The sequence below is a fragment of the Toxorhynchites rutilus genome, chromosome 2, assembly GCF_029784135.1.
Source record: "Toxorhynchites rutilus septentrionalis strain SRP chromosome 2, ASM2978413v1, whole genome shotgun sequence".
NCBI classification, from domain to species: domain Eukaryota; kingdom Metazoa; phylum Arthropoda; class Insecta; order Diptera; family Culicidae; genus Toxorhynchites; species Toxorhynchites rutilus.
This window is the reverse complement of record NC_073745.1, coordinates 330,199,852-330,219,766: the sequence shown is the minus strand read 5'-3', so window position 1 is coordinate 330,219,766 and position 19,915 is coordinate 330,199,852. Positions and strand designations below refer to the sequence as shown.

General features: G+C 39.9%; 2 protein-coding genes across 11 annotated transcripts in view; one reads left to right on the top strand and one right to left on the bottom strand.

The window, feature by feature from the left end:
* The window catches only part of LOC129769113 (probable peroxisomal acyl-coenzyme A oxidase 1), a 32,428-nt gene extending 18,021 nt beyond the window's left edge, over positions 1-14,407 (top strand). For 3 of the 10 annotated variants that reach the window (XM_055771157.1, XM_055771154.1, XM_055771158.1), the window contains one exon: positions 13,353-14,407. In XM_055771157.1, coding sequence (XP_055627132.1) covers positions 13,353-13,470 — 118 coding nt within the window. In that variant the 3' untranslated portion in view covers positions 13,471-14,407. Of the gene's footprint in view, positions 1-12,473; positions 13,328-13,352 lie in introns of those variants that run through there. The other 7 variants (XM_055771152.1, XM_055771153.1, XR_008741817.1 and 4 more) reach the window with 6 other exon arrangements.
* On the bottom strand, positions 4,309-19,631 carry LOC129769116 (troponin C). The gene is made up of 5 exons (XM_055771162.1): positions 19,172-19,631; positions 11,917-11,944; positions 6,097-6,240; positions 5,765-6,016; positions 4,309-4,857 (listed from the first exon to the last, which is right to left on the bottom strand). The coding sequence occupies exons 1-5, from the start codon at positions 19,172-19,174 to the stop codon at positions 4,832-4,834; spliced, it is 453 nt and encodes a 150-aa protein (XP_055627137.1). The 5' UTR covers positions 19,175-19,631; the 3' UTR covers positions 4,309-4,831.
* Between the last annotated feature and the right edge of the window lie 284 nt (positions 19,632-19,915).

The window sequence follows — 19,915 nt, the reverse complement described above, 5'->3', positions numbered from 1 at the left end:
AAGTTTTCGTTCCTCTTTATATAAACGTAAAAATAAGATTGCGTACGCGGGTAACAATTTCGTTCCTAGGGGTGTACAAATGTTGATTGAATTCAGTTGAATGAAGAGGCATATTTGTATTCATTAGTCGAGTCAGTTAGAATAACCACTGACTGGACTAGTTCATTAGTCATCCTCGCTAGTCAACGCTAGTCAATTAATTTTCTAGCCAATTCATTTTTTGATGACGGCGACTGCCGAAGCAGTTCTAGTCGAAGCAAAGCTACTGAGAGTAGAGACGGTCTTCATTTTTCACCTTTGAAGATTTTGGGCCCTGCACTTTTTTAAGTGGTTGTTTCGGTTGCAGTTGTTTTTGAGCGCGATTTTTTTCGGGAACCATTACCAACCCTATGTAAAATTAATGTATTGGTAATTTGCGAATAGTAATACTACATAAAGATAAATGGTTTTCAATCATTTTCAAAAATGCTTAGGGTATTCGTTGAACCAACATTGGACCGACGGCTTATACTGCCGGTTTGATATTTGTTCACCATTTTTATCGCGTAATATATCGCATAAATCGTTCGGCAAAAATGACTAATTATTGCCAAAAAATTCGTCATATGAGAGTGAACATGTTGCTTAGGATCGACCAACGGGCCTTTTTATCTTGGCTCCTTTCTAGAGGTCCGCACGAGGAAGCTGAGGCAGGTCGCGCATGAAGATGCCCTGATGAGGGACAATAGCATACGGCGCATGTGCTCCAAGATACCTGCCAGCGTTCAAAGTAGCAACTGAGAACTTCGCAACTAACTCTAAAAACAGCAAGTACCGTGTAATCACTAGTTAAACCACTCACACACTCACCTACAATCAAACCCAATGAATTAATACAATTGTTTGAAATAGTGGAAGGGTCTAGGGGCACGGACGGAAACTTGACGTAGTACTTTAAGGACAATTGCTTTTGAATAAAGTTTTTGCAACTGGCCAGAAATACGTAAATTAAATTCATTCAATACACCAAATGGTAGCCCTACAAAAACCGTTTGTTATATGAACTGAACTGAACTTCAATCGGGTTGTAAGAGTTATAAAGGTAGAAAGTATTTTTTAAATTCAATAGTAAATTGTTGGAAGAAAAACAAATAGATGCAGAAAAACTTGACATCCGCTGTTTTTATCGTAGAACTACGTATTTCAGGAAGAGTGCCAAATCAGAAAACAGGTTTTTATGAAATAAAGTTAACGTTAATAACCATTTTCACCTGTGAACGAATTCTCATGATTTGCATACCAATCGAATCGGATATTCTCTAAGATTTGTTTGATATGCTATACATTACAATTCGCTAATATCTAAACGGTTTAAATTCATGAAAACTGGAAGAACTTCCTTTTTCCACACATTTGTTCTTCCGATTTGTGTGCTAACCCTACCCGTATTTCGAATGCTTATAACTCGAACATTTCTTAACAGATCGGAAAGATGTTTGCATCAATTGATAGAGAATATTTCTACGTGTCTATAACAATTAACAAAATGTTATTTCCACGAGATGAACAATCGATAACTGTAAAATGTCAAGCGTTATTTGAACGCCCTAACTGCCAAGTTTGTATTGGCCCGATTTACGGTTTCCCCAACACAGCCTTCAAAATCGATGTACCTGTGGAAATCCGCTCTGCAAATATACATGCAAGTCGGGGGTATTTTTGTTCTCACCGAGCTGTGTTTCCCTAACACGGACTTCAAAAATAATTAGCCTGGGGGAATCCGCTTTGCAAATACATGCAAGTCAGGGTACTTTTTTGGTGTTGAGTACTTTTGTACACGCTTGTCGTTGTGCAGACCGGAATATGTTTCCCTAAAATGTACTTTTAAACTGAGAAGCCTAGGAAAATCGTCATTTCAGATACTAGAGGTGAATGAACTTTCGTGGCTCGAGAACTACGTAAACATGAGATGTGCAATAATTTCAGAGGGAAATGTAAAATACAATGATCGTTTGATAATTTTTCCGTTCACATATTTTGGTAGTCCTTGGCATCATATCAAACGTAAAAGGACGTTTATCAAATTTATTTGTAACGAAGAACAAAATCTATTACAAAAACTTCGATGCATTCTAAAATAATATTCGAAGTGGTGGATTGCATAATATAATTGCGTAGTTCTACGTCGAAAATATGCGGTCGTGCCCTAGATACATATTGCCAGTGGTGGGTTGAATTAATTATATCGCCAGGTGATGCAGATTTGATATGTTACATTTTTCGTAGAGTGACCCCCCTATATAGAAATTAGAGAAGTAGTCATACGTCAGTACACGATTTTAAGAAACATTTCTACAACAAACAGCCCTCAATTATCTTTTTCTTATACGTCACTCGGGCTCGAGGGAACCGCAAGGCCTCGCTCACAGTCAGTGTCCAAAACTACATTGTACATCAATATCGATATTGTCCTCTTCAAAGTGTTCCCCATCGACTGCGACGCACTTATGCCAGCGCTTGATCCAATCCTCGAAATATTCGATTTGCGGTATGACCTTCAGCACCATCTTCGATTTTTCCATTATCTCATCTCGGGTGCAGAAACGTGGTTTTTTGAGTTGTTCGAATAGGAAAAAGTCACACGGGGGCCAAATCAGGTGAATTCGGTGGTTGCTGAATGGTATTCGTTTCGTTTTTAGCCAAATTTTCACGAATAACGACTGATTTTGCAAATTTTGCAAATTGCACAAAAAAAAGGCACGCACAATAGCAGATGTACAGCAATACAACTTTTAGAAATGTGAAACTGTCACACTACAAATTTTATAGAATGACAGATGTGCCAACCTACAAAAAAAATCTTTATATATAAAAGTGGATTTCTGTCTGTCTGTCCGTCTGATTCTTATGGACTCGGAAACTACTGAACCAATCGACACGAAAATTGGTATGTAGGGGTTTTTGGGGTCGGGAATGGTTCTTATGATAGTTCGAAACCCCTCCCCCCTCTCTAAGGGGGGGCTGCCATACAAATGAAACACAAATTTATGCATTACTCGAAAATTAATCTAGCAAACCAAACCAAATATGGCATGTGGAGGTTTTAGGATACAATAAATGTTTCTATGGTGGTAAGACATTCCTCCTCCCCCTCTAAGGGAAGCTGCCATACAAATGAAGCATAAATTTCTGCATAACTCAATAACTAATCAAGCAAATATAACCAAATTTGGCATGTGAAGGTTTTATAAGGCAATAAATGTTTCTAAGGTGGCTTCCCCTCTCTACAGGAGGGGTCTGAATACCTCGAGAACTAATCAAGCAAATGGAATCATATTGACATATAGAGGTTTCTAAGATTGATGAACGATTCTATAATGGTTCGACACTCTGATTTAGGGGTGTCTTTATCCTATCATATTTTCGGTATCAAACATTTATTCCATGTAACGGAGAAACATTTTACTTGCAAGTGGTTGAAAAATCTTGAACGAGAATTGTGTCTGAAAATAATCTGATATTATAATGACAAGTTTTGGTAGAAGTACTAGGAATTTTATAATAAAAGGTAATTTTAAAGGTATTTTTTTCAATCAATGAACACTTCTGCGATTGGACCCATGAACAACGCTTAGTGAGAAAACATGGATGTGATTACGAAAAATAAATTTCGGGCGGGACGAAGTTTGCCGGGTCAGCCCGTGAAAAGTAAAAACGGGTGACTGAGAGCGCCACACGGTGGTGATTCCGGAAACATTTTGATCAAGATAGTAAGACAAAAAGTTGCACGACTGAAAAAGTCTCCGTAGCCACGAAGTTGCAAACTGGAGGATTTCCAGAGGAAATAGAAGTCGTCAGCTAAACAAGTGAGATCGAGACTCGTGCAAAAGATGATTCCGGGCTCATAAATGTAACCGTCTTCACTCGTCCGCATTCGGTTGAAACTTCCTCGCAGAGTCCTTGGGAATGATGGCCAAGGGACCGAGTGAGTGACGTGATTGATTCTGTTCAGGAAAATTGGAAAGAATGTGGACTCATGGGAAATTGTGTGTCGCAAGGTGTAGAGTGAGCGATGATATATTTAATATGACTTCGATAGATTCCAAGCAGCTATGATTTTATAAATCAAGCATCCCTTTAAACCAGAACGAGTACAATGAGCGGGTCGTGTTACTAGAATGACGGAAATTGTGTACAGATCAAATCCATCGAAGACCAGAGGAAATAGTGCAGCGTGTGAGGTAGCTGGACTGTGGTTGGGGAGCCTGGAGAAAATGGTTACAGCGTAGCAGGAAATGTGATATATTAATTGACATATTGAATAGTCGATTTCTTGTTTAACTCGGTTTCTTTATTATTAAACATTAATAATGCAGAAGATTGAAAATGATCATACAATTCTTACGCAGAGAAACAATGCTACATAATTTAGTTTAAAAACAGATCATTTTTAAAGTGTGTTCAAATTAAAATACTAATAGGCTTGTCCGCAACATTGTTTATGTACGCTTTATAAAAAAAACAAGTTTAACAAACGAATTGATGAACTAGAAGTCAGGAAGTCCTTCATGCTCCAGGAGTTCCGTTATCGTATAAACGTATATAGAATAAAATTGCTATCGCTAAACAAAGTGACGTTGAATAACAGTACATTCATAACATGTGTGTGGGATAACGTCGTTTAAAACTCCCACATCTTTTTTTCTCCTTCTGATGAATATGTGCGTGTATGCTTTACAAAGAAAAACAAAGTTAACGTTTAAAATAGGGTAGAAAAAGTAAAAAATGTTTTTGCGTGGTTGGGATGAGGAAGTTGGTTGAATACAAAACGTTTCGGGGCGTTGCAACTAGCTTAACCAGTCATCATCTCCATGAATTCTGCAAATAGATTGTTGTGGAAGAACAAACGATTCAGTGTTAGATACGAAATTGAACGAAAACTCGGATTGACGTTGGCGAATAAACTGCTACCAGATTGCTAAAATCATCCTCCCAGGAGACGGGACCCGTATGGTTAAACAGCTGCTTCGTGTCTGTGTTTGGGATTTTTTATTTGGAGCGTGTCATTGAGGCGCATGGGGCCAAAATCAACGGAAGACGCAAAGCTCGTGTCGTCTTTGGAAACACACGGTGGGTGGATAAAACACAACGTGAGGGAGAAGTTAATTTTAACATTTTCCGATGCGTTCCAAATAGAAACCTTGACATGTATGCAAAATCGGCTTCAAGATGTCACACAGAACGTGGCTGGTTGGGGTTGGGGTGCGGATATAATCGAATTCAATGAGTTGATAGTCACAGGCAAGAATTGTAAATAGTGCTTAGTTTTACATTGGATTGAGTCACAACAATTTACCCATCGAGTAAATCGGGGTAATTTTACGGCCGTATGGAAAACACTCGATTGGCGTCCATTTAATTGGTCAATTTCTCGAGTTGTTAAAAAGCCGATTTGGACAAGAGCCAAAACATCGCACGAGTCCCGTTTTGTGTTTGTTTTTGGAAATATCGTCCCAATTTGTACCCGGGATGATATTGAAACGCGAACACGCGAAGGAAATGGATTCGTAAATAAACGCTGGCTGGATTGACTTTTCCTGAACACGTTTCGAGTTTCATATTTCGAAAGCAGCTGTAGTTTTTGTCCACTCATTTGTATATCTGGCAATGGAAAGTAAATGTTTATTCTGGCCAACGTATGTTGATTTTGCTCTGTCTGATGTATGATGTAGCAGAGCGATGAATCATGCGAATGAAGGTAAAAAAAAGGTTTGCCATCACTCACCATCAAAATCAACCGTTCCCGAGCCGTCGGAATCGATCTCATCGATCATCATGTCCAGGTCCTCGTCGGTCAGCTGATCGTCCAGCTCTCGGAGGATTTCGCGCAGGCAGGAGGTTGGGATGAAGCCGTTGCCTTCCTTGTCGTACAGACGGAACGCCTCTCGCAGCTCCTTCTGCAGAGCCTCCTCGTCCTCCTCAACGATGAACTTGGCCGCCAACGTGATGAACTCACTGAACTCAATCTGGCCGGACTCTAGCGTACGCAAAAAAAAAATTCGTTGGAAAATTAGCGTGGGTGTCAACCTCCACCGGGTATCGATTACTGCTACTTACTGTCCTCGTCAACCTCTTCAATCATCTCCTCGAGGATTTTGCTGTTGAAGGGCTGTCCCATCAGCCGGAGGATTTCACCGACCGTTTCAGACGAGATGCTGCCAGTCTTTTCGCGGTCGAAGCTGTTGAAGGCCTTCTGCAGGACTGTAAGGAAAAGTGGAAGAAATGTAAAAAGGGAAATTTGTTAGAAGTGATGGACATTTGCTGTTATTCCGCTGTTAGTAATGTCAGGTAATTATCTTGGCATCTTCTCTCATCCGTTCGGAACCATGTCGCTGGGTTGGGATTGGGCCAAAAACCACCGTCAATCTGACGAGTGCGGAGTTTTTGCGTTATATACTGTTTTCTCCACTCGCAAACTGTGTACTAAGTGATGTTTACTGTTTGCTCAATTCATAATATGATCAAAAATAATACTTTCGATGAAAATCCTCCTACTTTACGAGGACATATTTCAATAACTGCTATAATTTTCTTCACATTTTCTTACAATTGTCGGTGTTGCCAAATAAAACATTTTTATGTTTGTGTTTAACTCTTAACAAAATAATACGTATTCAAGGATGTTTCGATCAAAATTTGGTCGGCTTGAACTCGACGTATTTTTTGGTCGAGCATTTAAAAAAAATCCGAACACCTCTCATAGCAGAATGATACCTCTTTTTTCATTTGACCATTTGATCTTCTGTTATCAAAATGGCGACAAAATTTTCAACCTTTTTTTTTTAACTATTCGCATATCGAGCTAACGAAATTGTTACAAGCGGTCAAATCAATAGTCATCAACGTAATGAATGACCTATACAAGACGGTCAAAACACGAACTCGAAAGCTGGACACAACCAAGACGGGTCTATGGTACTAGGTGAGGCCGTTTCGTCACTAAGTTTGTTAGGGGAGCGGTATATGAAAACAGCACGGAAGAAAGTAGAAGGGGAATTATTTGCTTGTAGCGTGAAAGAGACAGACTGATCACGAGCGAGCTTCGGCAATAGCGTATTGTGTTTTGTTTACAAACAAAACACAGTAGACTTCCAAGATGGCTGAAGAGTGGTTTTAGCAAGTTGGCCCACCTTAGTATATACTTCTAGGCGCCTTGGACACAACGATGCTTACGAAGTTCGATTGCGTGGTGATGGTCGACTAATCCAACATCAATACAGCCTTCAAACAGTCTCTTGAGCAGCAGTCTTATACGCCTTCCTTGACCGGAAGGAGAAAAGCGGAAGACATTTTAAAGCCTGGGAAACTTTTGAAAGCATAGGCAGCCGTGGCAGTGTTCCGAGCTCTGCAATATAATTTTCTTACACAATGTTAAAGTTCCTAAAACTTACATTATAGACCCTGTAGCCGTTTAGTATACATTATACACGAAAATATGTACAACGCAACACATACATGCAATGAATTAAAACTTAAATATAGGAGTACTTAGATAAAATTAAAACTGTTATACAGACACCGTTATAACAATTTGGACATCTCTAATCACTAATACTACCTACACTGATAATAATGATAACACAGATAACACGAATAGTGTAGGGACAGATTGAAACGAAACATTCAATAAAAGATTCAATAAAATTACCGGTCAGTTAGTAGCCAACCGATCTTGGACAAATATAGAAGTGTTGAAACTTTGTACCACAGTCGTAAAATAAATAATATAATTAATATTAGGCTGTCAAAAAAGTCCTGCGGTATTTTTTTGAATTTTCATTTGTTCATAAAATTAATGGGTAATGGTATTGTATTATAGAGACTTTAAACTTTTTCAGTTCATTCGTCTCTAGCCTTGAGAAAGGCCCTTTGAAAACACTACTCTATTTTACTCCAGCGCTACCACCTCCGTCCTCTTGCCTTGAGAAAGGCACTCGATCCCTCGCCGTCCAGCCCGTCCAGCAACGATGTTGTCCAGTCGGTGTCCACACAAAGAATGACATAAAATTAGTTACAATCATCTGTTTTAAGTCAAATATGCGCCGTTTTGTTCGATGACTTGTTCCCAACGAGATGCCAACTTCATAATACCCCTGTTATAGAAGCTCGCTTCCTTATTGGCAAAAAACTCGGATAGCCAATTTTCACAGGTCTCTTTTGTGGCTAACTTCTGACTACCTAGCTCGTTCGCCATGGACAAAAACAGGTGGTAGTCACTTGGTGCAAGGTCCGGACTATACGGCGGATGCAAAAGAGCCTCCCATCCGAGCTCCCGGAGCTTCTGGCGCGTCACCAAAGAAGTGTGTGGCCTGGCGTTGTCCTGATGGAGGACAATGCGGCCTCTGTTTATCAAAGATGGCCTCTTCTTCATGAGTGCAACCTTCAAGCGGTCCAGTTGTTGGCAGTACAGGTCCGAATTGAGCGTTTGGCCATAGGGAAGCAGCTCATAATAGATTATTCCTTGACAATCCCACCAAACACACAGCAGAATCTTCCTGGCCGTTAATGAGGGCTTGGCCACCGTCTGAGCCGCTTCAGCGGGCTTCGACCACGACGGGTTGCGGGTTGCGGGTTGCGATTCAGCAGCGATTCACATGCGTGGATACGGTCAAAGATGTTTTTTTTTGCGTCAACGTGTGTGGCACCCATACATCGAGCTTCTTTGTGAATCCAAGCTTCTTCAAATGGTTAATAACGGTTTGATGACTTATCCCCAGCTCTTGGCCGATGCTACGGCTGCTACTATGCCGGTCTTTCTCGGCTAATTCAGCGATTTTGTCTCAATTTTCGACGACAGGCCTTCCGGAGCGTCGCGCATCTTCGACGACCTCTACACCAGAACGAAAACGTTGAAACCATCGTTGTGCGGTGGAAATGGAAACTGTATCGGGTCCATAAACTGCACAAATTTCATTGGCAGCTTGAGATGCATTTTTGCCTTTGTCATAGTAGTACTGTAAAATATGTCGGATTTTCTCTTTATTTTGCTTCATATTTGCGACACTATAACTCAAGAACGACTTAACTAAACAAAACACTGTCAAGGACTATATTATAGCGCGCAAAAATACCTTTCCAATTAGCTATAGTATGACTCGATACAATGAATACAACTAGAACTACGCGCTTACAACGACAGCTCGCGGAAATACCGCAAGACTTGTTTGACAGCCTAATAGAAATAAATAAATCATGAACATTGGCCCAAATAATTCCATAATAACGAAACGTCTGAGAATGTTAGGTATATGATACTTCTTCCTCTTTGTTATGATTTTAGGATTTTGGCACTGAGGAAAGAGTCTTGATTGATCAATTTCAGACATGTTTGTTTTATGTTTGTTGTTTTTCTCAAAATAAGAACATGTCTTTACATCTGACATCACTGACCATATCGAGAAAAGGTGTCATAAATCTTTCCAGTCTACTAAATAAAATATTTCAATTAAACTCGTGTACTAGAATATATTTAGATATTTAGCTCGACTTGTCAGTGACTGGGGCTGAGACGAGACGAGACGAATTGTTCGAATGGAACAGAAGGAATACTCTTACACGTAAATGGCTATTGTCTAATTTACAATTTAAAGATAGGATAAAGAAGTAACATGTTCACGATGAAATCCGGCTTTGTTGCCAGTGGGAGTGAGGATTTTGAACTGCTACCAAAGTAAGTATGCGCAATATTCGTGACACGATATCAGAGATGACGTCCTGAATTCCGCACAATAGAAATGTTTTCGGGTATCATCAGAAGTAAACTGGAGAGGAGTGGACAAATGGTTAAAAGTGATATTTCAAATCCATAAAAAGCAGCCAATGAGGTTGACCAGCAACCTGTGCAGAAGTTGATGGCACGTATTAAGCCAAAAGTTAACATGTTCATTCGAGAGGAATCAAAATCAAAAAACCCCTATGAAATTATCTATATATTTTTTTTAATAACGTGTTATTCTAAACAGAATCTGAGATATGACACTGTCTCTAAACACATTGTACAATTCTTTCGAATTTGAAAATGCTATTTGAAGTACCAAATAAGCGTATTGTGTTTTGTGGAGTTTCTTATTCCGTTTGCTTATTCGTACTTCAGCAGGAGTGGATTTTCAAGTGAAGATCTACATAAGAAACAAACGTTGAAATGATATGAGATTGATATCATTTGATAATGCAGATACAACAGTCACATTGAATGGGTTGTTGTCTTTTTTAATGTAATAAATATAGCTGAAAACAAGCTTTCCAAAATAAATTTTTATATTCACTTCAACGTAATTTCTCCATGAAAATATTCAGGGGCCGTGGATACTCCATTGTAACCAAAAGTGGTCGCAAGGATGAAATAGTTGGAAATCATTGTTCTAATCTAAACGGAACTTGGGGATGACTAGGTTGGCAAAACTAATTGAACTCATTCTGCATATGAGTTTATTGATATGTCCACGCACCAACTTAATTATAAGGTGATGAGAATAGTTGGGTTGTTTTCTCGAAAATGGATATGGTTACAAAATGTTTTAATTTTGTAGTACTTTTTCACACAAAGACATCTATTCTTGAGAGAACTGAGAGCAGGAACTGCAGGTTAGTCGCGAACGAGATTTATTCTATCGGTCACGCAACATATGTCCGAATCTCGTGTTTGTTTCTTTGGCAGCTTTTGTATGTCAGAAGGGTATGTGTGTGTTTATGTGGCATGTATGTAGTTTATGTTATGGTGCCCGACTCACGCTTCATTACCCGTCCAAATGACAGAAGCGAATTTCCCGGTTCTTCCTTCGAACCGTCGTAGACCGTCGCGTCTTCAAACTGTCGTGTGTAATCGTTCGGTGTGGTGTTGCCAGAAATAATTAGATCACATCTTGTCTGCTCTGGGCCAACAAACTCACGAGACGATCATCGGGAGTGGGAAAGAGAGGTTCGGGTTGTTGAACCCGAGACAACTCGCTGCTGATTCCTAATTATCGGAAAAATCTAGCTCCAGCTGGTTCGTTCGCGGCCAGAATGCAGTAACCCTTTCTGGCGTAAATTCAAAATCGATTAGAAAATTAGCAACGTGTTGAAAGGTTTAATGGGGGAATAACGGCCAAACAGTCAAACAAACAGACCGACGAGGGCACGTTGTGTAACTTTTGCAATCTCGTGAACAGATGAGTTAGGGGGGATCCGTCTGGTATGAACTGGGAGGAAAACATGCAATTAATGAAACACGAAAGTCGGAAGATTTTATTTTATTTCACTGCGGACAGTATGAGGGAAACATTTACGTCAGAATGTTTACCAATAAGTGAGCCGCGAGTGATGGTTGCCGGATGCCGGCAGGCGGAGGTTTTCCTCACCGATTGGAAAATCGTGTGAAAATTGCCCCGATGTGTTAATTATTGTTTGTTTCGACAGATTTTCATTGTATGTTGATAGATTCTCGACGGGATAGACGGTTTTCCGGTTGGACTACTGGCGACTGGATTCGGCCATTAGACGCACATCACCAGTGACCCGTGCAGCTCTACACGAGCTTGAATGACTAGAGACGAGCATACGTTTGATTTGAATCCGACATCTTGATGTGGATGTTTATGAAATGTGTATTTTTAGCCTCCCAGTTCAAGATGCTGTGGAGAGCCAATGCCATTCGACAGCCGGGGCCAAACGATTATTACCAGTGGCTTAACGTCAGCAGATCCAAACGCTTTCACCGTGGACGTGGTTGCGAGATGAAAAATAGAGTGAAATTTGTGTCAAGTGCCGCGGGCTATTTTTCACCAACACCTCCCAGGCAGATGCGGAGAGCGCTGTTTTGCGCTTAGAAGAAGATGGTTTAGTTTTTATGGCCACGGTTTACGGCCGTTTGGAAGCGGTATTATGATTTATACTTACTTGCGACCTGTTCTGGTGGAAGATCATCCTGAAAAAATATGAAAGAAGAGGAAGGAAACTGTTAGTATACGGTCAATAGATTTTCTTCGAAAACCTTTATTGTTTTCGGTGGGTGTCAGAAAAATTAAGACCGGGTAAATCTAATGAATGGATATGTATGAACAACGGTTGTGGGCGTAGGGTTTGCTAAACCTTGAGAGCGAGACTCGATTTTTATGTTCAGTCTGCTTTAAGCTGAAATTTATTTAATTAATATTGATTCAGTACATAATTCATCGTGTCTTACAAATTTAGTGAATCCTTAATGGAGGATCTTTCCTGCTGTTCAGCTACTTCGATGAACTCTGAAGTTCTAAATTTATAAATTTTGGTGAGAGACAGACTTTATAATTTCTTATAATAAATTCTATTACCTTTTTTCCTTTCTAATTCCTATCTAATATTCCTTTCCGTTGCCACGTAAATTTCAAATAGTATTGATCTAATTTTCGTACAACTCTTCATACACTATCCCTATTGTTTTTCTCTTTGTTTATCATTTCATTCCTCCTGTCAAGTTACACCGTATTCGATTACAACGATCTATTCGGTTACGGTGCTGCTGTAACGAGGGGTTACGTCCTAACAACGATGATCTAATTCAATACTTGAAAAACACAGTCACAAACATAGGACATAATATTGGAGGGAAATAACGAGAACCGGTTGAATGAAACAACGGAGAGGTCTCAACAACATGATTTATGGAACTTGGATTGTGTTGCCATTGAAGGTGGAAATAAATGGATGTTTCTTATCGAAACAACGACTCCAACGGAATTAGGAAAACTCATTACCGTATGTAATTTTTCTATGTACTGTACTGGCAACGTTTGAGTAGGTGTAATAAAATTATTGAGTTTCATTTCTGGTTTCATTCTTGACATCGTATTGCAGATTACACATCAGTGGTGGTCTACTAGTTTGGACTCAGATCCACACATCATTGTCACATTACCTATTGCATTTGAAGCGTGATCTACATATTGCAGCAACTGTTGCTAAATCCATCTGGTCACTGGCGGAAATACTGACCACTGAACGCTACGTGTCAAAATTCAGGAAACATTGAAGCTTAGTTCATAAATTACAATAATTCAAGGGAGACTACTTTTTAAATTTTCTAGGTGAACATTTCGTATTGACGTAGCGTTGGATTTTGGGAGAAAACACTAAAGATAAGCAGTAGTTTGACAAACAGTGATGAACAATTTCATTCTAAAAATATATGGGCTGTGCAAAAAAGTTTTCGCTGTTTTTCTTATGAATTTAATTAATTCAACTCATTCAAAATAGTACCCATCGCTAGTTAAAACTTTTCCTCATCTTCCTGGTAGAGCTCGAATACCGAATAGAAAATCTACTAATCATGCCTTTTTTATGTCCGCAAAATGTAGGTGTCACCAGAAGCCGATATCAGCCGAGATTCGAGAACGCAATAGAAGTGGGTCGGCCAGGGAGCGGAAATCAAATCTGCAAACAAGCGCTGGATTGGAATCCGGCAGGACATCGTAGCAGAGGCAGACCCAGGGGCTCGTGGCGACGCAGCCTCAACAAAGGAATCAAGGAGGTCGACGCGAATCTGGCCCGGGCCCAGTTCAAGGCTAAAGCGAGCAGCCGCCCAGAATGGAAATCCTTCACGTTGAAGCAAACCTTTTTTGCGATTTGTCCGCCTCCGCACATCTGTCCTATTCAGCGTTCTTCGACAATTCAACCGGACAGTCGTTATCATCGAAATAACCGTTTGTGAAACAACGGAACCAACCACGGCACGCTGTTTCACTTAGAGCAACATCTTCGTAAACCTTCCGGAGTTCTTGATGCGTCTCAGTCGCTGTTTTCTTCGAATAATAGAAGGAAATCAACACTTCTCGCAAATGACAACTATTTGGCACAAAGTCAGTCGTTTTAACACAGCTAAAAGTACATGACACCGGAAAAAGACCACAAAGCTGTTCGTATACCATATATTCAACTTGATTCATGATGTTTCGAAATCGATTAGCACTCACAGCTACTATTGACAAACAGTTGGAACTTAGCTGTGCACCTAATAAAAAAGGGTATCTACTGTTCTATGGAAAGAAATTACTATTTTTTGTCGATCTTAATGAATTTTGTGTCAAGTAATTGTCACCGTAAAGGTATAAAAATACAGTGTAGATACCATTTCACATGAACATTCGTTCATGGAGAAGTTCTGTTCAAAGTGGGTACCGTGTTCGCTTACAGTCCATCACAAACACCAACGCATTGATAATTCAGAGACGCTGGTGGATGCTGTTTGAGCGACATAAAAAAGTCCTTTTCATGTGGTCCTTAACACATTAGGAACCGCACGTTTTGGGGCAAACTTGTACGCTTCATTAATTCGGATTTCCCGAATGAGATGGTTTCTTCGGCGTGGGTGAGACGGAGACGAGCCGTCGGTAGGCCATGTTAGATTCTTGACAGACCAAGGATTTGACCATCAAGTGCAGAAAACACGGGTTATTTCGTGATCCATCCGTAATAGACGGAACGCGAAACACGAGAAAACTTGTGAGCGGTCCGCAATATGTTAATAGAAGATGGAAAACAATCCATCAATATCCTGATATAAGAAATAGTATCGATCGAGATGACATATCATTTGGCTGCCGAACCTAGGTTAGCTCCATTGTCGCTTCTATCTGCTGCATAGTCATTCACGTGTTCATTGAAAATCTGCTTCCACTTATCAAAACTCTCGCTTTCCGTCGTGATCAGATTCCCCTCCACACTCTACATTAGTGTGCCAATGAAAATGGTCATCTCGAATTTCTAAAAGTTACCCCATAAAAAATGTTCACCACTTCGAAAAACCACCCTATACAAAATATCAGCTCAATCGGACTTAAGGGAGGGTGGCACAAAGCGGTCAAAGTTTGATTTTAATTTTTGAGTTTTTTTTATTGCCGAATGTCTTAAAATTGCATGAAAAATCGAGATCTACTGTCATCTCGAAATTTTTTTTGGGTCAAGAATCGACACTCTGTAACACTCGATAATATACCCATGCTAAATATTAGCTCAATCGAACCTCATTTACGAGTGTCGCAGACGTTAAAATTTGATCACCGGATTGTACGTATGTATGTTCCTTTCCGAACTGAGCGTTCATGACCCTGAGTCGATCTTTATGTTCCTATATGAACAGATATTGTTGAAAAATTTGTTCCATTTAATTATCTGCTTTTTTTGTCATCGTCATCCGAAATTAGTTCATTCTTTAATACACTTGTTATTACAGCTGGTTTCAATCGTGGTACCATTGGAATCGATGTTTTGAGATAGAAGGCAATTATTGTACCCATGTGTTACTTAAGCATAGTGAAAATGTTGATAACAACTGGACATTGCAGTTTAAACACTCATCTAACGGGTGTTCAGTAAAAAAATGAGAATGATTACCTTTCTGTAAAAAAAGTAAAAAGCGTAATTTTTTTTTCTCACCGAGAGAATTGCTCTCTGGGCTCTTTAGAAACCGGTTGCTCGTTTCTTTTCGCTCGGGTGCTGTCAGTTTGATCAAAGATGGTGTCGAAACAATGAAAATCTTTTTTCCTTGATTTTCATTGTTTCGATTACAGTAGACCATTCTCGGGACGAAAATGTGCCAGTGAGCACTGTTTACCGGATCCTGGCATCCCGGAACGATGAGCGGAAGACCGGTAGTGGTCGTCCGATGAAAATCATGACGAAAAAGAAGAAAGAATCTCCGAAAAAGGAGTTCAACAACAACGATGGTACGAGTTTTCGAAAATTTCGCTGCTCCTATTCCTACATCCACAGAACCCTCAAGCAGGAGGGCATCGTCTGTCGGAAGAAGTCTAGGTCCCCGGAGTACATGGACGAGAAGATAACGACCGCGAAATCTCAGTGCCGATGGATGACGAAGAATTATCGCGGGACGTCGGACAACGAGAGTTATTTTCCGCTGTCGAAGTCCCACATTCCCGGCAATGACCGGTACCAGCAACAAGAAGTCCACACCCCCGTGGTGAAGTACAAATACAAGCATAAGTTTGAGAAGGAAGTTATGCTGTATATTGCAATCTCCGACAGAAGGATTTCAAAGCCCTGGTTCAACAAGCCGAGCGAACTTGCCATCAACCAGAAGGAGTGCCTGGAGAAGATTCTGGTTCCGTTCTTAAAGGAACATTATTCTGATGGGAAGTACGCCTTATGGTCGAACAAGGCGTCTTCCCATTACGCCAAGAAGACATTAGCGTACCTCGAAGAAAACCAGATACCGTACGTACCCAAGGAACGGAACCCGACCAACTCGCCCCAGTGCCGTCCGATCGAGGATTTTTTCGGCTCCCTAATTAGCGGGCCACGGACACCAAGCAGTTGACCACGAGGATCCGGAATTGCATCCGGAAAATCGATGTCAGTGCCGTCCCTCGCTGTTGTGAGAACATCTCCACCAAGTTGCGCCCCTATTGCCAACATTCACTGACTTTTTTTTAAGAACAACCGTTATGCTTATAATGAAAAATATTGAATTGCATGGAATAATTTGTTTTTTATCATATCACTGAAGAAATTCTCATTTTTTCTTGAACACCCGTTATATACCAAAATATATGATAAACTGATCTTCCTTTATAACAATGAAGATGATGGCGCTTCAAATCTATAAAATCTTTGTTTTAGAAGTCATCGTTCTAAATTTCTTAACACTCACTTGTCTACGAAGGGCAGCCGTCTGTATATAGTATGTTTTATGGGAAGAATGTTGAATGTCTCTTTCTGTTCAACAGAAGTTTAAAGCGTCTGGCGTTGGCCGAATCAGAGACGAATGAATCAATTGACTTAAAGGCTTCGTTTACCCTTCATAATGCAGAGACAGATGTATTAGCATCCACAAAAAATATTTTTATAGCAGCACTTCGAATATTGTTTTAATATTTTGCTTAACCAAAAACTTCTACGGGTATGTGGCAACGCTCCAATGTCTTTAGTACTACTAAAAGTACGCGATACAAATTTGGGGGTCATTTGATGTAAACAAATCGCGATTTCAGAGCGTCTACCGTAAATTCTGTTTAAATTCAATGAAAATCCAAAACAGTTGATAAGTTTAATACCCTGAGGAAATACCCTGGAAAATACATTTTTTTGGCTTTCAATTTTTTTGTGACCTTCATGCTGAGATTCAAAATAAAATACCTTTGATATTTAAATAGAAATGTGAAATGCTTATTCCATGTTAAATGAAAAGACGACACTTATATAGAATGCGTAAAAAATGGAAAAAAGGCATTCGATTTTTCAAACATCGATTCTCTGGTACTGATCTAATCGGTGAATCAATCTCTACGCCGTTCAGAAAAGATCGTCAAGATCGATCTTTTCCTGAAGATCGCCCAATCCTAGAAGTCAAAAGAACTGTGTTTTTTGTCTGAACATAAACTGGGTTCAGTGCAATGATCTCAAACGCAGAGAATCATGGAGAGTTCCCGGTCATGCTTTCTCTTCGATAGCCAAATCGAAGCTCAATGGTCATTACTTGTAGTTGGTTGGATTAGTTCGGTATAATGTATACATCACCGAAGAGTTAGAATCCTATGCGACAATTTGTACTTTAGAGTCGAGCATCAGAAGAAAAACGGATGAAATGAAATTAGGAACACGATAAAGTGTATTCTCAGCGTGACCATCTTAGACACCATATTTCTATAGTGATTGAGAGATACTTAGAATCGTTGAAATGAGAAGTTCTATACTATACTTCAGACGTTGCTTCTTCAGGCGATCGCCCGTAATTAGACTGACTGATCAGTGCTTCTGGGCTGATGAAGAGATAAAAACCGATTCGAGGGAAGCCTCAACAAATTATCAGCTCACGGAAGTGGGATTCGTATAGTTCCCAAAAAAATGATGCCTGCGATGGACAATAGTTTGAATCATAAATATATAATCAGTTTTCCATTCAATAAAGCCTAAATTAAATTCCAGTTTCCAACCAATGGAGCAAGTATTGCAGATATCACTATCTAGATTGCGACAACAGCAAAATTATTAGGATCTCTAACACTTCCACAATCTACAAAGGTATAGATATTCCAGATACAGTACAACCTGAATTATCTGAGAGTTGATGATCCCTAGCAATTCCATGGACCTTCCCGAAATTTGTCATTGAGTGGTAGCGTCTTGCGGTTTTGTTTTGGTCATGACTTTCACATTATCTCAACATTGGTGTACACGACCTTACAGATGGATAGTTTAATGCTTTCTGTATTGATGAAACATAGTTTTCATGCTGAAACATCTTTTTTTCGTGTTTACACTTCAGCAGTGTTATCCTTCATGGTGTTATCCGTGATTTTCCGTTATATGCGGTGACCTAGCCCAACTATTCCGCGGATAATCGAGGTTCTACTGTATTTTAGAAACGTATTGAGGTATACTGATTATATTGAGTATATTGAGATTTAGTTGCTTTGTACTTAGGGTTTCAAAAATTTTCGTTGTTGTCAGGGGTTGTCTTCGAATATCATTGAGGTAAATAGTTTTTGTAATTCATCGGATGTTGTATATAGTTTTTTTTCCAAGTTGAAGAATATTGCTTGAGCTGTACGATAAGTTCGTGCCCTTGGCCAAAGATATCGTGTCTAATACGAAATTGTATATGTCGCCGTTGAGAGCTTCAAAGGTTATCGCCTAAATTTAATTAGGTGTCATCAGTATTCGAATGGCTCCAGAAAAAAAACTTCTAAACCTAGTATTTTTTTTGCTTTTGATCGTAATTTTTTCCCTCAGCACGTGAAACTTTTGTTTTTCAACTGTGATTGAAAACTAGAGCTTGTCAGATATTGTCAGTTTTTATTTGTATAATGATGACAGAAATCTTTTGGAACTTGCAATTACTTCATAGAGATAGTTATCAATGATGATGACATATGACGAAGTAACTGAAGTCTAGGCCTCGTATAATCTAATAATAACCATTCATATTGGATGAATAAACATTCAGACTTCTACTTCATTTAGAAACTTTTCTAGTGGATCTTTTCAAAATGTATGTGCTGTCCAACTATGATTATTCTTGTAGAAGAGTTTGTTTCACTAACTCAGCCCCCTGAAAATCACACAATACACCCTGCGTGTCCACTGAAACTGCGAACAAAAAACCACAATTTCACTCCGGTATCTCCCCGTTAACACTCCTCCCCGTTTCGATACTAACCATTGTGTTTGTTGGTTCTGGTAACTATGCGTTCACAAAACAAAAAGAATCACTTGCAGATAGCTGTTGGCTGCAGTCAAAAGTCCTTCACACACTAGAAACGGCAACGCGTCGTCCTGTTTTGCCCGTTCGAAATCCGAGTCCGAGTTCTGGTGGTTTCGACACGAACCAAAAGCACCGACTGATCGCAGAATTCGGTGTGCGGCCACTGTCTAGAGTACGGTTCGTTCTGTTTCAAATTATCCCGCTCTCGCCCACCACCAGCATAAACCGCAAGCAAGCGCGCAACAATATTGCTGTTTTCCGATTTTTCTCCAAACCAACCCAAGAGACGCGTGGTTTTCCCTGCTCAATACGAGACGCAGGCTTTCTTCAATTTTTTTCCTTCTTTTCTTCCGAGCTTGTCAGCTCGATGATGATTTTCCGCGGTGAACTCTACAGACGATGATCGGTGCGCTACTGCCTTTTATTAAAATCCGTAATTCCGCCTTTTGCTTTGGCCCGAGTGCTGCTGGTGTTGGTACTCGGTCCGCATCCGTGTGTTGGTGGTAATGTAGGAACAAGGGTAGCGGACGTGAAACCAGTTGTAGATCTGTTTGAGCCGGGTAGTGCAGCAAGATGAAATATAGGACAACTCGGGAGGAAGAACATTTACTATGCGTTCGAGATGACGCTCGGCAGACAGAGATGTGTATCTGCAAGTGTGCGTGTGTGTATTTCTGTCGTTTGTGAGTGGAAATATGG